The sequence below is a fragment of the Oryzias melastigma genome, linkage group LG21, assembly GCF_002922805.2.
Source record: "Oryzias melastigma strain HK-1 linkage group LG21, ASM292280v2, whole genome shotgun sequence".
Taxonomy (NCBI): domain Eukaryota; kingdom Metazoa; phylum Chordata; class Actinopteri; order Beloniformes; family Adrianichthyidae; genus Oryzias; species Oryzias melastigma.
Genome location: NC_050532.1, coordinates 28,141,705 through 28,159,975, shown reverse-complemented (window position 1 = coordinate 28,159,975; position 18,271 = coordinate 28,141,705). Strand labels below are relative to the sequence as shown.

The window sequence follows — 18,271 nt, the reverse complement described above, 5'->3', positions numbered from 1 at the left end:
GTCTGATGTTTCTGGATGAAGACCTTCCAGAGTTCATGGCGTTTCTGTCTTTCTGTCCCACCTCCCAGCAGGGATGTGTGCAGCCCTCCCCTCGCCCTCCAACGTGTCCATCTCCTCCTACAACCTGCAGCACACCCTCACCTTCTCGCCCGGGCCCCACAGCCCCCCCGGCGCCGGCTTCAGGGTCCAGGTCTCCAACTCCAGGTACTGAGACTCCAGCAGGAACCAGGAGGAGGTCAGGACTCCTTTACCGAGTGAGGGGGGTCTCCTTCTGCTGACGGGTCACTTCTGACCCGGCTTTGATTGAGAAGTTTCCATTACTTCAGGAGAAAAGGTCTCGTTTGTCAGGAGGACGCAGAACAGCTGACCTTTGTCAACCTGCTGCGTTTGGAGACACAAAGTCTGTAAAGAGGAAGACCGGAATGATCCAACATGAAAACCGATCATGGAGAAGAATTCTGAACTTCAAAGGTTACGTTTGTGTTCAGCCGTGATTTCAGAGCCAGTGAGTACGACCACGGAGACGGAGCCGCCGCTCTGCCTCCTCCAGCTCACATTCATGGCTGTTTGCTGTAGCTGTGGCTGACGCAGCACTGACCTGAGTGTGGAACTCTACTGCAGCCACAGCTACTCACTACTTCATCCAGGAAGTGACGGAGTCAGTACTCCGTAGGAAAAGTTACTGTTTTTACAGATCAATTAAAATGAGGGAAGTGAACTCTCAATGTTTATAACAAAGAATTTAGTTCAGAGCTGAAATAAACATGACATAACTTCAGTTTGTTTAACTCTGTCGTCAGAATGAATTCTAAAATCTGGTGAACGTCTGTATGTTTGTGGAATGGAGGGTCAGCTGACCTTTGACCTCACTGACTTTGAGGGCGAACTCCAAAATACAAACTTTCCATCATTGACAGCATATGAGAACTGGACTGAGAGACCCCTCCCCCTTGGCGTTCTAAACAGGAAGAGCTTGCTCAGACCAATCACTGCTCACTACTAACGTCTGGCTTTACCACGGCGGCGCCGTTTGGCGTAAAAATGGCGACTTCATTTGGTGGAGTCGGTCCAGTTCTCTGGTTGGGATCATGAAACTGTGAAACCCTCTCCAGCTCCTCCGTGAAGGCTGCACTCCTTCATGCATGGTGGAGGCGGGCTGATGGTGCGGGCCTCCTCAGTAATCAGAGTACTTAGAGTGACAGCCGTCAGACAGGGCGGAGCTTGTGACTCAAACGAAACAGAAGCGGTTTCTGTTTTGTTTCAGCTCAGACGGTTGCGTCACACGTTGTTCACCTGAGCTGTTTTTACGACACCTGGAGCCGGTATGCTGCAGCTGATGCTGCGGTTCCTTCAGGACGACTGAGCTCTGAGCGGGTTCTGTGACCCGGTTCTGTGTTTCTGCAGGAGGAAGTCGTGGAGGTCGGTGGTTGCGTGTTGGAGTCTGAGGGCGGGGCAGACCTGTAACCTGACCAAGGCCTTCAAAGACCCGTTCAGCACCTACAGAGCTCGAGTCTGTGCCGTCACGGCCAACCAGACGTCGGAGTGGACCGAGTCCGGCCCGTTCGAGCCCATGTCAGACAGTGAGACTCCGACACAGAAACGTTCAGCCTCTCCACATCCTAGAAGGAGAACCAGGAGCGTCCAGCGCCGCCTCCTCGGCTCACCGAGTCTGTCTCCACAGCCGTGTTCGGGCCTCCTGGCGTGTCCGTCTCCGGCTGTGGGAACTGCCTGCTGCTGCGCCTCAGTGTTCCTGCAGAGCTGAGGAGGAGCTTCCGAGTGGGAGGAGCGCACAGTCAGGTGCACGTGCACGTGCAAAGAACCAGGGACCAGACCCAGGTAGGCCCACCTCCTGCTTCACCAGGAGGTTCAGGCTGCAGCGTGAGGAGAAGTCCCATCTGATCCTCCACCGAAAAAAAACTTTAATTCAAAGATGAATCTGGCGTCCTGCAGGAGGAAGGAGGCGCAAGTCTAAGGGATTATGCATTAGTCACAACAGATGCACCTCCTTCTGGAGGAGGTGAAGCATAAACCAGCTTCACCTCCTTCTGGAGGAGGTGAAGGAGTAAACGATCTTTATCTCCTTCTGAAGGAGGTGAAAACGTAAACCAGCTTCACCTCCTTCTCCTCACCTGTCCTCTCACCTGTCCTCTCACTTGTCCTCTCACCTGTCCTCTCACCTGTCCTCTCACCTGTCCTCTCACCTGTCCTCTCACCTGTCCTCTCACCTGTCCTCTCACCTGTCCTCTCACCTGTACTCTCACCTGTCCTCTCACCTGTCCTCTCACCTGTCCTCTCACCTGTCCTCTCACCTGTACTCTCACCTGATTCTCTGAGCAGCTCTTCTCCTGAACTCAGAACCACAGAGACTCAGACTCTCATTGTTGGATGTTTTCAGTCGTATCTGATCTGATTCTGCAGTTTTCTGTTTCAACATCGACAGAAACAAATAAATGAACAAAAACTCAAGATTCCACCAACCGACCCTGACGTAAAACAGAAATGTCGTTTTGTTCCGACATCGCCGCCGTGACCTTTGACCAAACCTCCTTTTGTTTTGGAGCAGCTGTGGTGTAGAGAGTCACAGGCTCAATTCCTGCCCGTGGCCCTGGCGAGACGTTGAGCCCCGTGTCATGGGCGACATGACGTACCGCAACTCTCCGACCATTTACGCGATCGACGTGAATCAGCTGATTGGTTCTTCGTGTTAGCCCCGCCCCCAACGCACCACAACGGGTTTTCAAACGGAAATTTTCAGATTCGAAAACAGAAAAAAAAGAAAGAGTTAAAAATGGAAAAAAGTTTTGAAATTGAAATTTTGAGTTTTGAAACCTAAAAACAGAACATTTAAAGCTGAAAATGATTGAGTTTACTTCAGCAACAAGGATCGTCCATTTGACCTTTTCAATACTCTTCAGCGTGTTTCATTTGGGCTTCAGTGGCCTGGATTCAGCTCCACGCTCTGACGCGTTCAGGGTCCTGGTCGCTCAAAGCAGAGCGGCGACGCTGGCCGGCAGAGATGTTCACGTTTACAGATGAAACCTGGTTGAGCAGATCTGCTCTGACTGGACGAGTTTCCTGAGCTGTAAACCAGAAGAAACTTTGATTTCATCTGAAATGAAACTGAAGAGAGAAACAGCAGGAAGCAAACCCACAGAGTTCCTCTGCTGAACCTCAGAGAACCGCTCCGAATGACGAGTGGAAACTGCAGAGAAGAGACTCAAAACAAACATTACCTTTTTGTTTGGTTTATTCAGAAACTCAAACGGTTGTTCTAGTACCGGAGAACAGCAGAACGGTCCGAGTTCTGAGATAAATGTTCCTGTTGGAGGAGAATCCAACTTTTTATTCTGTCCATGTTTTACTCAAATCAAACATTTAAATGATATTTTGCATGTTTGCAGCATTTCAGAATAAGAGTCCTCTTCAGTGGAGATGAGAGGGAAGATGTTTCTACTGATTCTAAACCACGACTGTCCAGCTGTTCGATGGATCAGTGATTTGACATTTTATTTCTCTGTTGAAAAAAGTTTAACGTGTTTTTATCCTAAATTGGCCGAACTAATCTCCATCACTAAGGACTACATTACCCAGAATGCATGTAGGAGCCAAGAGAAAGAGGATGGTCAGAAGGATTGATGGGACATTCTAAATCTTTCCTGAGATAATCAAGTGTTGATGTTGGATAAATGGATTTGTTGTTACACCTCCAGTTTCTCTAGATTAAAGTGCTTCAGTTGGTGATTCTTTGATCTGAAACATCCATGAATGATGAAACCTCCTGATCCAACATCAGCCTCCGGCTTCAGAGGCTGTGAGTGCAGGAATGTAGATCCAGTTTAAAGATTCCGCTCCGATCCTGTTCTGATCCGTTTCCAAACCGTTCCCAGAATTCTTTTAACGATCATGTTGTTGTTTTAGACATAGTTTCTGCAGAGTGGCAGGAGGGTTTCATGTCTGTTCCTCACAAACTCGCCTCCTGCTTTCCACCAATGACAGAGAGGGGGCGGGGCCTGTCCTTCCGAGCGCGCTCACAGTGACAGACCTGCAGGTTCTGTGGAGAACATCCAGACGGTGATCTTTCATGATGTTCAGGCCCCTCCCCTCACCTGCTGTGTTCCAGTTCAGCCTGCTGCTGCCCCTCCAGGAGGAGAACGTCATCTCGTACCTGGAGCCGGGGGTGGAGTACTGCGTGCGCGCCTCCTTCGTGTCCTTCCTGAACCGCAACACGCTCCCGAGTGAAGCTCACTGCGCCTTCACCAGCGCTCCTCCGCCCAAGCTCTGCCGTAGGTCACTGCCCCCCCCTGAAGGTTCTGTGTCTGAGACTGAACTGACCTCTGACCCCCCCCCAGTGCAAATGCTGAAGGGCCTGCTGGGGGCCTTCGGTCTGCTGCTGGTCCTGGTCCTGCTGACCTGTGTGCGCTGGGTGAGGGTCAGGCGGCAGCAGGTCCTCCCCAGGCCTGAGAGAGCCCCCCCAGCTGTGTGCTCCGGGTTCCCTCTGAGCACGTAAGTTCTGCCACCGAGTTCTGTCTGATGTCATCGATCAGCGGGATCAGGTAGCTCTGTTTTTCCTCCAAGGTCAAAGCAACATGAGAGCGCCCCCTGAAGGTCAGAGCCCCGCCCTGCAGCTGCTGGGAGGGCAGAGCGGGTCAGCCGGAACCGGGTCAACTGGAACCAGGTCAGCCGGAACCGGGTCAGAGTCCAGCAGAGCTCACGAGTCTGCTGGAGTCGAACAGACATGATGACATCACAGACGTGGAGGAGCGTCTGACCTTTGTTTACTGTGAAGTCTATCTGTAGAAGCTGTGGAGGATCTGTGTGTGTGTTTGTATGTGTGTGTGTGTTTGTGTGTGTGTTTGTATGTGTGTGCTCTTGTTTCTCTATTCTATGTGTGTTGGTGTGTGTTGATGTGTGTTGGGGTCTGTTTGTGTGTGGGGGTGTGTGTGTGTGTGTGTGTTGGTGTGTGTTTGTGTGTGTGTTGGTGGGTGTTGGTGTGTGTGTGTGTGTGTGTTGGTGTGTGTTGGTGTGTGTTGGTGTGTGTGTGTTTGTGTGTGTAGATGAAGCACAAAGGCTGGTCCTCCCTTCTGGGGTGATTTTTCTTGTCCTTACTATGTAGCAAGTGTAAGAATGTGTGTGTAAAATGGCAGCAGTGTGTTTTCTGAGAGTTGCGTCGCTGCATTCTGACATTCTGTAATAAACATGAAGGCTTAAAGTCCTGATCGGCTCAAAAACCTCATTTATTCTCCGTTCTGACATAAAATCATTATTTCTGATCAATAGAAATCTAACTTTAACTGATCAGTTTCACCACATCAAAAGTTTCCATAGAAACGTGTCTGAATGAAACAGAAGATCCGTCTTTCATCCTCAGTCTGCAGCTGCAGACGGGTCTCTATGATTGTGGGCGGGACCTCACTAGCAGTGGGCGTGTCTTTTAAGGTGGGCGGGTCTCTATGACTCGGTCAGAGACACAGAACGTCCGTGCAGACTACGGAAGCCCCTCAGTCGCAGTCCAGCTGCTCAGTGAGCGCGCTGCACGGCGCATCGGTGAAAATGATCCCCACGAAAACGTGCGTCCCCCACGCCGGGTGGCGGATGGCCTTGCAGCAGCCCAGGTCCTCGATGTGAAAGCCCAGCTGCTGGTACCGCTCGTCGGTCTCAAACAGCACGTTGTTGGTGTGAGCGCCGAAGAACTGCAGGAACAAAGACGGATACACCTCCCATGATGCACTGGGCCCTAAGCTTTAGCGGGACACAATGTGGGGGTGGGGTCTTACCGGCAGGCCGGACGACGGGTCGATGAAGTCGGCCCAGTAGCCCTTCTTCTGCAGGGCGGAGCAAATCTCTGAGGCTCCGAGGATGAACTGAGAGCAGAGAAACAGCGATGATGACATCATGTGCAGCAGGGAGGGGCCTCTGGTCACACGCAAGATGGCGCCAGAAACAATCTCTAGCCAGAAGTGGAGATTTCTAAACTTTAGGAAACTCAAAAATGACATTGTAAAAGCTTTTCAGAACTATCAGCTTTAAAGCTGTTAAATGAGAATAAACTGTAAACGTCTAAGAGTTTAGTGTGAAGATGAGCTTCAAATGGACGGAGAAGATTCATCTTTGATTTCTTTCAATATTAACAAGTGTTTACATTTGTTCGACTTCACCCATTTATCTCTGGAGAAATGCAGCTTTTATGGGACTGAATGTCGGAGACAAAAAGAGAGACGAAACAGGAAAAAGGCCAAAAGATTCAGACGGGGGTTCCGGGGAAGGACCTCCGGCCAATGATGTTGGGCGCAAATGTTTAAATTTTTTACATTACTGGAAATGTTTTTTCAAATAAAAAAGTTCTCTTGTGGACTCTAACATTTTTCTATTGGACTCTGGGAGATTCCCACCAGAACTCTGAGTCGGACCTGACCGCAGATAAAAGCAGAAATTTCTGAAGCTCGTCAGATGTTTTTTTGGATTGACGGCGAGCTACATTTCCTGATTAATGAACGATCAAAATCCTGCTCTGATGTCCCTCAGCAATGCGTTTCCGCTGTTCACTCCGGCCCACTAAACCTCACACGGCGGTCCGGCGGGTCTGACGCTTCACAAACCCGAGACGATCCGCCAGGAAGAGAAAAGCAACGACTGCACAGAGGAAACGATTCCTCACTTGGAGACGTTTGGAGGCAGCTGTGAGGCACGGAGGTGGAGGCTCGATAATGAGGGCATTAAGGATCATCTGGGGGATCAAGCCCAGCTCCTCTGCAGCCTCCAGAACCCGCTCACCTTATCCAGCATCTCCAGCCTCTCCTGCTCCACCTGGGCCGACCACGCCGTCATGTCGTTCTGGGTCCTCTGGGTCACCGACACCACCGTCAGCTCCGACAGCCTCTCTTCAGGAAACATGGATCTGAAATCTGTCGACCACAGAGCACACATCAGAACCCGGTCCGGTCTGCTCCAGAACTGCTCAAACATGGAAAAGTTCTGGTTCAGGTCCAAAAACTGCAAACAGGACAGTGTGAGCGGACGACGGCTGTGGTGACGAAACGTCTCTCATCCTAAAACACGGATGTGAGGAGATCCCAGGAGCGGAGACGCACCTTTCTTCAGGAGGCTGGGGCAGGACTGGACGGCACACTCCACGCCTTGGCCGCCAGGGAAGTGATCTGCAGAAGGAACCTGAGGATGAGGAGGAGCTGGATGGCCTTCATCCTAACAGAAACACACACAGATCAGAACAACACAAACACAGACACGCCTCCTTCTGTGTGTCCAATCACAGGCTGTGATGTCATCAGCAGATGAGCAGAGGTCATCAAACATGAGATGAAGGTCAGCAGTTCAACTGGAGATCTTCTGCTTTACAGGATCTCCTTAGATTGAACGGAGAAAGACTCCATGGAAGCAGTTCTCTGCTTGAACCACAGTGACCCCTGCAGGACGAGCTGAGTACTGCACGTCAACCACCAGAACTGATACTGATGATGATGATGATGATGATGATGATGATGATGGACTCACACAAACTCCTCTGTAGTCTTCATCGCTGCAGCGAGGAAGCATCACGTTGGGATTCTGGTTTTTATGTGAGCTGCTCCTCTGCTCCTCCCTCCAGAGGATCTCTGAACGTGTGAGGAGCTGGAGGCGCTGCTCCAGAGGGTCCAGGAGCTCCAGGGGGTCCAGAGGGTCCTGCAGCCCCCGGGGCTTTTCAGGACTCCCCTCCCACACTCCTACAGAGGAACACGAAACACAGAGTCAGGAAGGAGGACACCTGCTCCCTTTGGAGGACTGCTCTGAATCCCAACCAGCAACGGACTGAGCTGCTCCTCCTGTGAGGAGGTTCGGAGGAGGAGGTCCGGAGGAGGAGGTCCGGAGGAGGAGATGAGGAGGAGGACATGAGGAGGAGGAGATGTAGAGGATGAGGTGTAGAAGAGGAGGTGTAGAGGAGGAGATGAGGAGGAGGAGGTTCGGAGGAGGAGATGAAGAGGAGGATATGAGGAGGAGGAGATGTAGAGGATGAGGTGTAGAAGAGGAGGTGTAGAGGAGGAGGTTCGGAGGAGGAGGTTCGGAGGAGGAGATGAGGAGGAGGATATGAGGAGGAGGATATGAGGAGGAGGAGATGTAGAGGATGAGGTGTAGAAGAGGAGGTGTAGAGGAGGAAAAAGTTTGGAGAGGTTTCTTTAAAACTCAAATTTACAGAAACAAACTGGATTAAAACCAGAACCTTGGGCAGCACCAGAACTCTGACCCGGTTCCTGTCTGGTTCTGGCTTTACTTTAAATTGGAACTGGACCCAGAGGAGTGTGTGATGCTTCTGAAGCACCTGTGAGAGTTGGGGCCCGGCTGCTGTTGGGCTCAGCGGAGCGAGTGGGTCCGGCTGCAGCAAAGGTTCTGGTTCTGGTTCCAGCCACACGCCGCACTAAAGCATGGATCCCTGGAAGGTAAGTAACCAGCCTGGTTCTGCTGCACAGGACCTGAGAGAGGAGCAGAGGTCCAATCAGGACACTCATCAGAGCACAGCTCTGCTCGACCCGTTTAACCATAGAACCAGCTCGAAGGAGCCATAAACCAGCTCCAGAACCGGACCGCTCTGAGGAGGCTCAGAGACCGGACCGAACTGAAGGAGACTGACTAAAGAGGAGGGACTCACGCTGGCCATCCCGCCGCGGTCCGCTGGTCTGCAGCGCCGGCGGTTCTGCTGGAGGAGAGCAAAGAACTTTCAGAGTTCTGATTAAATCTGTCAGCAGGAGGGCGGAGCTTCAATTTGTGATGACATCATCAGACTGCGACAGAAATAGTTTTTGAAATGATCTTATCAGGATAAATTCCTTCAGGAATTCCATATAGGAGGATCATCTGATCGGTGATGGGGAGAGGGGCGGGGGGATCAAATGAAATATGGACGAGTTAAAAGTCATTCTGTATTTTTATTTGCTGCATTTAAATAAGTTTGTGAACCAGCAGCCCGACTGTTTTAGGGTGTAAATATTTATTCACCATTAAATGAGTTCTGAAGGATTCGGCTGCAGTTTATGGATCTAAATAATCCAGATTAGAATCTAAACTTGACCAGAAACTCATCAGAAGATGACCCGAACTCCTTTTAGCTGCCGGTTCTGAAGAGGTTCCGTTTGTTTCAGAACCGACACTAAGAGGTCGGTTCTGGACCATGAGGAGCGGGAACTTCCTCAGAGGTCAACCCGACACAGCCTCTCTGATTGGTCCAAAAGGTTCCGACCACATTCTCCGTTTGAACCTCCATTACATTGAGGTTCGTTTGTGACTCGGTTCTGCTGGGAGGAGACAAATTGACCCAAGCCGCGGAGTTCTGGAAGAACGGAACCGGACCTGAGTTGAAGAAGTTCGAACCCACGACGTCCACTCCGGACCGGCTGTGGATTTATGAAGACGGAACGGCGCAGAACCGACAGACCGAACCACCAAAAGCAAAACACCTTCACCTTGGAACTGCGCATGCGCGGTTAAGCTTAGCAGCTTGCTCTTGCTGGTAGGAACAAACAGGTGAATGCACACGAGCGCCTCTGCTGGCGGGGAGGTGAACTGACCACCGTGTAGTTTCCTCACAGAACCGGTTCGAACCGAACCGGGGGTCGGGTAGTGTCATACACACCAGGCAGCTCAGCTCAGAAACTTCCAGAACTAGTCTGTGGAGAGCGGGAAAGTTCTGGTTCAGCTTAAAATGTCTCTAAGTGATGCGTTCAAGGCCACCGATTAAACACGGTAAAAGGCAGCAGTTCAACGACACTTTTAGCTCAAGGTTCAACATTTTAGGAGCTTCCTTGACAGATAAATTATTTACTTTCCTGTTAGAAGAAAATTTTTGTCCCAAACTTTATCTAAAAACGACACAACTAACAAATTATCAATTAACAATAAATCACACCTAACAATAAATCACAGCTAACAATAAATAACAACTAACAATAAATCACAGCTACAATAAATCACACCTAACAATAAATCACAGCTAACAATAAATCACACCTAACAATAAATCACAACTAACAATAAATCACAACTAACAATAAATCACACCTAACAATAAATCACAACTAACAATAAATCACAACTAACAATAAATCATGCACCAACATTTACAGTAACTTTTAACTTGGTTCTTTCGAAAAAGGGAAGCAATTATCAGTTTATTTTTTTTATCAATTGTGTTATTTTAGGTAACATCTTCCTTCATAAATGTCGTTTTCTGAATGAGAAGCCACAGTTTTACTAATTCAAAAATGATTTCTAATAAATCCCTACAAAATACGAAATAACAAAGCTATAAAACTCCTGAATTGTTTATCTAGATTAATGCCTTTGTTACTTTGAATTACATTTTAAATGTTATTGTTTTATTTTAGTTTTGTATTGTATGTTTATTTGTTACATATTATTAATTTTATATACTTTTTCATCTGCTCAGATTTTGTTCTAGCTTTCTATTCATAAGATGATATAATTCCTTTTGTTTTGGATTTCAATGTTAAAAATGGAAAAAAAAATGTCATTTTGAATTTTGGAAATAAAAAAAGCATCATCCCAACCATGAGTTCTTACTAACTATACATATAATAATTTAGTGATTATACCGTCAATGTACTAACTACTATATAGACACATATTAATGTATTCATGTGCATATGAATATACAGTCAATAAACTTTCTTAACACAACTTAAACCTTTCTCCAGAAGAACAGAGAATGAACAAGCAGCCAAAAACAGGACAGTAGATGAGAAACAAAATGATCACAGAGCAGGTCTGAGTCAACCACACAGGGGAGTGTTGAGAGCATCACCAGATTCTATTCTTCAGGTTAATTCCAGCTTTTAACAGCTTTCATATTGTTTGATTTTGTTAAGGTTTGCTGCATTTATTAATTTCACACGTGAAAAGAGGTCAAGACGGTTTCTTGTGGGTATATTTACATTTATGCATATGGTATTTGTAAAATGTAAATGAAGTAAATAGACCTTTTTGTTTCTATTTCTTTAAAAAATCCCCAAACAATATGCTTATAACAGAACAAAACATGATAAAGAATGTGTTTCAGCACACAGGTCCAGAATGATGTGGTAGAAGAACAGGTCCAGAACAAGTGTGTGACGGTTCTGGATGGAACAGCTGGTATCGATATACTTTAGAAATCTATGGGAGATTAAACATTTAGCGGGATAATATTTGTAAAATAATTTAGAAGGGGAGGATGGTGTGGGCTTGTTCTTCAGGCCCTTCAGTTCCAGTGAAAAGAACTTTGAATGAAACATTTTGGACGGTTCCATCCAGCCTTGTAGGAACACATCGGAGCGGGCCTTCCTCACAAAGCACAAAGCAAGGTCCATACAGACATGGAGGGCAGAGTCTGGACTGACCTGCACAGAGTCCTGACCTGAACCCCACAGAACACCTTTGGGATGAATTAGAGCAGAGACCTTCTCCACCAACATCAGTGAGACCTGACCAATGCGGTTCTGGAAGAACGGTCCAGAATTCCTCATTTCTCACACCGACTCGCTCAGCTGCTGTCCCCACCCAGGACTGGACAGAACCACACCGACCCATTGTGTGGTTCTGTCCAATCCCAGCTGAGCAGAACCTCTGACAGGATCCTGGGAATGAAGGTCTTCGGTTTCTGTGATCCAGCTAAGTCCTTTATTTTGTAAGTGAAAGTAATGAGTCAGGAAATCAGAGTTTATTTAGGCGACGGACACGTGCACGGAGGGGCATGCACAGACAGATGGGTCATGTGACCCGAATCCTCCAATCAAAGCCTTGTTCTTCTTAACACCACAGAAAACCAAACCCATTATTGATGGAGAGAGCAGAGAACAAATGGATGAAAGAATCAACAGGAAACAGGATTCTGCATTTCTGACGCATAAACTGGATGTAGAAGAAGTTCTGGTCCGGTCCGCTGGGCTCAGGCTTCCTCGGTATCCTCACAGAGAAACGCCTGCAGAGCTTTGCCTTTGGAGATGTATTTGATGCACTCGATCTCTCCGCCGTTGTTGCTGGGTTTCTGGAAGTGAATCTCCAGGTGGTCCTGCAGGTCCTCCTCATCCTCCACGTCGATGATGTCATCCAGGAGGATGGTCCGGGTCGTGGTGCCACGGAACGTCTGGAAAGCAGGATAGATCAGGTTTTGAACCTTTACTGGAGACCATGCTGCTCCTCCTTAATGTGGACTGAAGAACAACAAACATCTAAGAGATGGACTGAAGCGGATTTATGGAGACCCGAGACCGGCGAGTCTGGGAAAACCTGAGACCAGCGGGTCTGAGGAGACCCAGGACCGGCGGGTGAAGGGAGACCCGAGACCAACGGGTCTACGGAGTCCCGAGACAGCGGTCTGAAGAGACCCAAGACCAACGGGTGAAGGGATAGATTAGCTCCTGAATACTCCAGATGTCATCAGACATGAAGCGAGCAGCTTCTACTCTGCAGGTAAACCGTTCGTTCCTAGATGAAGCTGAGCTTTGGGGAAAGTTTAGAGAAAGCAGACAGGAAGGAAACAGTCGTGCAGAAGATCAGTCAGTCAGTCTGAACGTTACCTGAAACTTCTGCAGCTCATAGTCGTAGGAAGGTCCAACCTCCACCTCCACTGCAGAGTCCAGATGAACGTCGTAGGTTCCTCTGAGGGCCAGTCTTTCTGCAACTACAAACACAAACAAACGGTTGGTCCCGGAGTTCCACAGGGCTCTGAATGGCGTCCGCTTACGTCTGGATGGTTATGCTGACTAGAGGGTGGTCCCACTCACAGAGTGGGAGGGGCTCAGGAATGGGATGCGATACGGCTCCTGCAGAAGATGTTTCCAGATGTGCTGAAGGTTTTTAGAATGCTGCCGGCTGTGGTTCTAACCGGGACGGACACCAGACTGCGGGTTGTTCTAACCGCTACGGTTCTGCTTCAGCGAGGGTTCACAAAGTTCAGCAGAGAAACCTGCAGCAACTTCTGCGCACAGAACTCCAGCGGAAAAGCAAACAGGGGAGTCTAAGAGCTGAACGCAGGAAAAGCTCTGGTCCGTTTCAGAAGGTTAAAAACCGAACCAATGCCGTTACTGTCTAGATGAGCCAGACCTGAACATGACCAAACAATCTGGATCAGAGACCTGCCGAGGGTTAGGGTCGATGAGACCAGAAGCTCTACCGTGGAAGAAAAGAGGCACAACCAGAAAGAGCTCCTCTGGGTTTTGGACCACTGTGAGGCCGGACTCCAGGGTCACCCAAATTCACCTGTAACCGAAGCGTGTGACGGGATTTAACGATGAAGTCTTCAATAGAGAAGCAGCTTAAAACCACAAAAAGTGGGGTCATCTGGACCCTACAAGACAGCACAATAGGTGGTAAATGGTAAGTATCATTTCTGTTCGTCAGGGAAACTGAACCCTCAGAAGAACGGTTGAAGAACCAATGATGACTTTAACTATTTATTAGACCTGTAAACGTCAACCGGCTCACAGAACTGCGGTTCCGGTCCAGGGTCTCCCCTGAGAACATCGTACCTCCAGGATGGAGAAACGTGATGAGTCCTTCTCCAGTGTCCTTGTCGTACTCCAAGTTCTCCACCTCCCCGCCTCCTCTGCTCGACCGGCAGAAGCTGATCTCCAGCCGGTCCCTCATCCTCTCCTCCGACAGAGCAGGAGGAACACCGAAGACCTTCAGCTCTTTCCTGGAGACGTTCAGGTTCACCTGCATTCATGATAAACAGGTGTTTGGTGGGAAGAACAAGGTTCTCCTGGTGGTTTACTTTTAGGAGTACAACTGCTGATAAAACATGAAGGTTGGAGAACAGAAGGTGTTTTGGTTTTGAGGTGAGCTCATACCTGAAACTTCACGGAGGAATCCACCGTCACCCGTTTAGGTTTGACGTGCACAGACTTGCCATCACAGGAGACCTGGCATCGGGCAATCCTCAGGATCTGAGAGGCCACTGGGGGAGTCAGGAAGACTGTTAAAAACTGTTGGGGTTCTTGGAGGTCTCCCAGCTCCAGCAGCTGGACTGGGACCTACCTCTCTCCTCCTCAAAGGTCAGCAGTGCCTGCCCCCCCCTCAGAGGAACCCCGCTCCTCTGGACGATGGTGAAGACTCCTCGGATTGGCTGGCCGTCGCAGGGACTCTCCTCTCCGGACTCTCCTTCAGGAGCCACGAACCTCACGTCGGTTTCTGGGATCTGAGCGCAGATCTGGAATGAGAGGAGCAGGTTATCCACTGTGCTCCTCCACTGCTGAAGGAGAAGGAGACGCAGAAGGAGGAGAACGCTGACCGTGAACTTCTGCTTCAGGCTGGAGGACTCGGCTTGCTTGGCCTTCAGTTCTTCTTGATACTGATGCAGCTTTTTCAGAAGGTCCTGCTTCCGTTTGGAGAGCTTCTGGAGTTCATCCTACATCAAGGGACCGACAGAAATTAAGTTAGGGTTTGGTTCCTCTGAGGGGCTGGGTCGCATCACAGCGGACCTCCTGCTACCTGCACTTTACTCATGTTCTGAGTGAACTCCTCCTTCAGGGACTCCTGCTGCTTCATACACGCCAGCATCTCCTCCTGGGCCGCCTTCTTGGCTTCATCTTCCTCCAGGCTCTCCAGGATCAGCCTGGACTTCAGGTCTTCAGCCTTTTCCACTTTGGTCTGGATAGAAGAGAAGATCAAACTAGCTCAGTGGCCTTGTGGTGGAGTGTCCGCCCTGAGACTGGAAGTTCAAATCCCAGCTGAGTCAAACCAAAGACTAACAATGGGACCCAGTGTCTCCCTGCTCGACACTCAGCATTAAGGGGTTGGATTAGGAGTTTAATCAGGGGTCCCCAAACCTTCTCTTGTGAGGGCCACATATGGGGCCGGGGTGGGTCTGAGGTCGACCTGAAAACGTGTAACAGATTAACAGATCACAGTCTAAGGCTAAAGGTTTATGGTTTTCCAGAAAGACACAGAGCCAAATTTAAAATAATTCACCTCTGTAATCTTCACAGAAAAAATACTGCTAAAATATTCTAAAAACTAGATATCTAGCATTACCTGTGATAGATGTAGATGCTTGAATTGATAGCTGAAAACGCTGAAGTTGATAGATAGCTAAAATATTAGCGAAGTGCCATATAAGCCGAAAAAACTCAAAAATTCTAAATTAGCCAAAACAGCTAGCATTTAGCTGAAATATTAGCTAAATACCAAATTAGCCTAAAAAAACGCAGAAATGCCTAATTTAGGCAAAACAAGTGTGAAGAAGGGCCGGATCCGGCCCGCGGGCCGTAGTTTGGGGATCCCTGGGTTAAACCACCAAACGGCTCCTGAGCGCAGCTGTGTCTGCAGCTCACCGCTCCCCCATTGGAGGGGTCAAAACCGCGACAACTATGAGACTATCGGGAGAATTCCTGATGACAGGAGCTCCTTTCAGAGGTTACTCTTCTGCTCCCCCTACTGTCAGAGAGGGGAACGTGCTTCCTGTTTTTCCCCCGACTTTCTTCCTAATCGGTAAAAACGGAACCGCGAGTTTCTCTCCAACAAGAAATTTCTTCAGACGTCCAGAACCGAGCCTTTCTGGTGGGTAGCCCGCTCACCTTCAACTCCTTCAGCTCCTTACGGGCCTCCTCCAGCCCGTCCACCTGAAATCACACCTGTCCGTCAGCAGCAGCCCCGACCACTCACCTCCCTCCATCAATCCGACCAGAACCGGGCCGTCTTACCTGCTCAAAAGCGGTTTGCTTGTCGCGCGCGTCAGCCATGACCTACCTGAGACGGAAACGAACCTTAAACAGCTGTCAGAATGACACAGAACACCCGGCAGAACCCGAACCGGGACTGACCTGCTCTCCAGTGCCGGTCAGAATTATATTTCTGTCGAAGTCCGGTCCAAAGGAACGACGCGACCCAGGAGTTTTCGGAAGACAGAATACGGAGAATGAAAAGTGAAACTGTACTTCAGTGCGCGGCCACGAGCGTGCATGCGCGGGAACTTTAATCTGATGTTTCTGTATGCGGAGCGAGTCCAGCTTTGATGGAGCCGAACCGGAACCCCCGATCCAGACCAACCAGAACCCAGAGCGGGTTCATTCTGGACACATTTCCAGCCCAGTCAAACACACAGACAGCGTCCAGCCGGGAATCGAACCAGGTTCCTCTGACTACCTGTGGACCATGAGCCCAGTCATTTCCGTTTCTGGGTTGTTTGTTTGTTTGTTTACTTTCTGGGTGGAGCTTGGAGATGACGTCATCATTCAAAGAATACACTGAGAACTCCTCATGCTCTCCTAAGATTCTGGTTCTCCTTCTCCACATCCAGAACCTCATCTGCAGTCTTCATTTGGACCTCCAACCTCATCATCCTCTCATCCGCGAGCATGAGGGGACGTACGTGCTCGCGCCCGCGGCCGGAGAGCGTGCTGACGTAGCGGAAGTAGACGTGTAGTGACGCAGCTCGGCAGGTCCGGACGGGATCAGAGAAGTTCGGAGATGCTGTGGTTCGAAGGTTCCATCCCTGAAGCCATCAGCTCCGCCAAGAGCCGCGGCCTCGTCTTCGTGGTCGTGGTTTCCGGTGAGTGCGCGGCACCGCGGCGCCGTCCCGCTCCGTGAACGCGCTGCTAACGGCTAGCTTCGGCGCGAGCCGGTTCTGGAAAACAAGAGAGCGCGTGACAGGTGCGCGTGAGCCGGACGAGGGGCGGGGAAGGGGGGTTTGGAGGGCTGCGGTTTTTCAGGGGGTCAGCTCAGGTGGAACCGGGACCCGGGGGGGCATACCTGATCCAGGTGATCAGCAGTGGGCGGGGCATGAGGGACCCCTCCTCCCCAAACTGAGCCACAGACAGACAGGAGATGACGGAGTGAAGGAGGAGATCTTCAGGAGGAGACTGGAGCTGACCCCTCCCCGAGGTTCTCCTGATGACACCTCCTGCTCGAGGTTCTCCTGATGACACCTCCTCCCCGAGGTTCTCCTGATGACACCTCCTCCCCGAGGTTCTCCTGAATGCACCTCCTCCTCAAGGTTCTCCTGATGACACCTCCTCCTCAAGGTTCTCCTGATGACACCTCCTCCTCGAGGTTCTCCTGAATGCACCTCCTCCTCAAGGTTCTCCTGATGACACCTCCTCCCCGAGGTTCTCCTGATGACACCTCCTCCCCGAGGTTCTCCTGAATGCACCCTCTCCCCGAGGTTCTCCTGATGACACCTCCTCCCCGAGGTTCTCCTGAATACACCTCCTCCCCGAGGTTCTCCTGAATACACCTCCTCCCTGAGGTTCTTCACAGAATCGGACCATGAAGGTGAAGCTGATGGAGATGATTCGAAACAGAACCAAGATTCTGCGGACGGTTTTGGTCCATCAGTTCTTCTTCGTCCATGCTTCATCATCATCATCCTCCCCCGCTCTGCTTCTTCATCCTAGGTCGTTCTGTTGATGAAAAGTTCTTGATGATTGGTTCTGCAGAGTTCTAATCAGATGATCACAGAGAAGTTCTGGTTCTGGTCTCTGAGACCTTCTGAAGGAGTCCCCAGCAGAGCCCCTCCTCACTGACAACAGGCCAAACTATGGATGTTAATTCAAAGTAATATTTAATCCTTCAATGAACAATTCAGGTTTGTAAAGAGAATCCATGTCCTGATGTAGAATTCAATTAAAAATAAAATAGTAAACAAAATCAGTTCCATTTTAAATAGTTTAATATCATTCAAATACACATTTTACAATCTCTTATACAGTATTAAAATGAGATTTCAGTAGATGGTTTCCTTTAAGTTCATTCTAATGTAAGATGTTTTTCTGTTTCTGGGTCAGAATCCAAAGGAATAACAGAACAGCGCCCCCTGGTGTCCTGGATTACCGTTTGAATGTTTTATGTGTCAAAATATCTGGACATCCAGGTTATGGTTTTAGCTGATGCTATTCACACATATTTAACGCATCGACATTAAATAACATCCAGAGAGTTTGATTCCGTTCATCTGTGTGGTTCCGTCTGGTGGTTCCACCAACCGTCCTCCTCCTGACCTCCTGACCTCCTGACCTCCCGACCTCCTCTCTCCTCAGGAGACGATGAGCAGTCCGCACAGCTGATGTCCAGCTGGGAGGATGAGCGGGTGTCGGAGGCGGCGCACAGCTGCTGCGTGGCCATCAAGGTTTCCGCCAGCAGGTACTGACCCCGCCCCCCATGACTCGTTTGTGAGGGACGCCTCCTGACCTCCTCTGTGACCTCCTTCTCCTCCACAGTGAGACGTGTGTGCAGTTCTCCCAGATCTGTATCCTTCACTCCTGATTGGACACGCCTGCACCCTTTCACATGA

General features: G+C 49.6%; 4 protein-coding genes across 6 annotated transcripts in view; 2 read left to right on the top strand and 2 right to left on the bottom strand.

Annotated features, from left to right (window-relative positions):
* Positions 1 to 4,891, top strand: part of LOC112155356 (interferon alpha/beta receptor 2) — a 5,141-nt gene extending 250 nt beyond the window's left edge. Inside the window, exons 2-7 of the mRNA XM_024286913.2 lie at positions 69 to 204; positions 1,405 to 1,580; positions 1,682 to 1,836; positions 4,121 to 4,283; positions 4,350 to 4,503; positions 4,576 to 4,891. Of these exons, the coding sequence (XP_024142681.1) occupies positions 69 to 204; positions 1,405 to 1,580; positions 1,682 to 1,836; positions 4,121 to 4,283; positions 4,350 to 4,503; positions 4,576 to 4,603 (812 nt within the window). The 3' untranslated portion in view covers positions 4,604 to 4,891. The remainder of the gene's footprint in view (positions 1 to 68; positions 205 to 1,404; positions 1,581 to 1,681; positions 1,837 to 4,120; positions 4,284 to 4,349; positions 4,504 to 4,575) is intronic.
* Positions 4,892 to 5,210: 319 nt separating this feature from the next.
* On the bottom strand, positions 5,211 to 9,603 carry LOC112155559 (cobalamin trafficking protein CblD). 2 transcript variants are annotated; one of them, XM_024287261.1, is made up of 8 exons: positions 9,337 to 9,603; positions 8,639 to 8,686; positions 8,312 to 8,462; positions 7,510 to 7,718; positions 7,089 to 7,200; positions 6,772 to 6,902; positions 5,775 to 5,861; positions 5,211 to 5,690 (listed from the first exon to the last, which is right to left on the bottom strand). In XM_024287261.1, the coding sequence occupies exons 2-8, from the start codon at positions 8,645 to 8,647 to the stop codon at positions 5,499 to 5,501; spliced, it is 891 nt and encodes a 296-aa protein (XP_024143029.1). In that variant the 5' UTR covers positions 8,648 to 8,686; positions 9,337 to 9,603; the 3' UTR covers positions 5,211 to 5,498. The 2 variants fall into 2 exon arrangements, with proteins under 2 accessions (XP_024143029.1, XP_024143030.1); XM_024287262.1 differs by having other exon boundaries at positions 8,639 to 8,683.
* Positions 9,604 to 11,647: 2,044 nt separating this feature from the next.
* Positions 11,648 to 15,945, bottom strand: nmi (N-myc (and STAT) interactor). Its single transcript, XM_024286169.2, has 10 exons — positions 15,804 to 15,945; positions 15,684 to 15,729; positions 15,558 to 15,602; positions 14,473 to 14,631; positions 14,273 to 14,389; positions 14,020 to 14,191; positions 13,833 to 13,939; positions 13,512 to 13,698; positions 12,561 to 12,664; positions 11,648 to 12,127 (listed from the first exon to the last, which is right to left on the bottom strand). The coding sequence occupies exons 2-10, from the start codon at positions 15,720 to 15,722 to the stop codon at positions 11,930 to 11,932; spliced, it is 1,128 nt and encodes a 375-aa protein (XP_024141937.1). The 5' UTR covers positions 15,723 to 15,729; positions 15,804 to 15,945; the 3' UTR covers positions 11,648 to 11,929.
* A 455-nt stretch (positions 15,946 to 16,400) lies between these two features.
* The window catches only part of ubxn4 (UBX domain protein 4), a 6,931-nt gene continuing 5,060 nt past the window's right edge, over positions 16,401 to 18,271 (top strand). For both annotated transcript variants that reach the window (XM_024286167.2, XM_024286166.2), the window contains exons 1-3: positions 16,401 to 16,531; positions 18,018 to 18,120; positions 18,198 to 18,226. In XM_024286167.2, the coding sequence (XP_024141935.1) occupies positions 16,450 to 16,531; positions 18,018 to 18,120; positions 18,198 to 18,226 (214 nt within the window). In that variant the 5' untranslated portion in view covers positions 16,401 to 16,449. The remainder of the gene's footprint in view (positions 16,532 to 18,017; positions 18,121 to 18,197; positions 18,227 to 18,271) is intronic.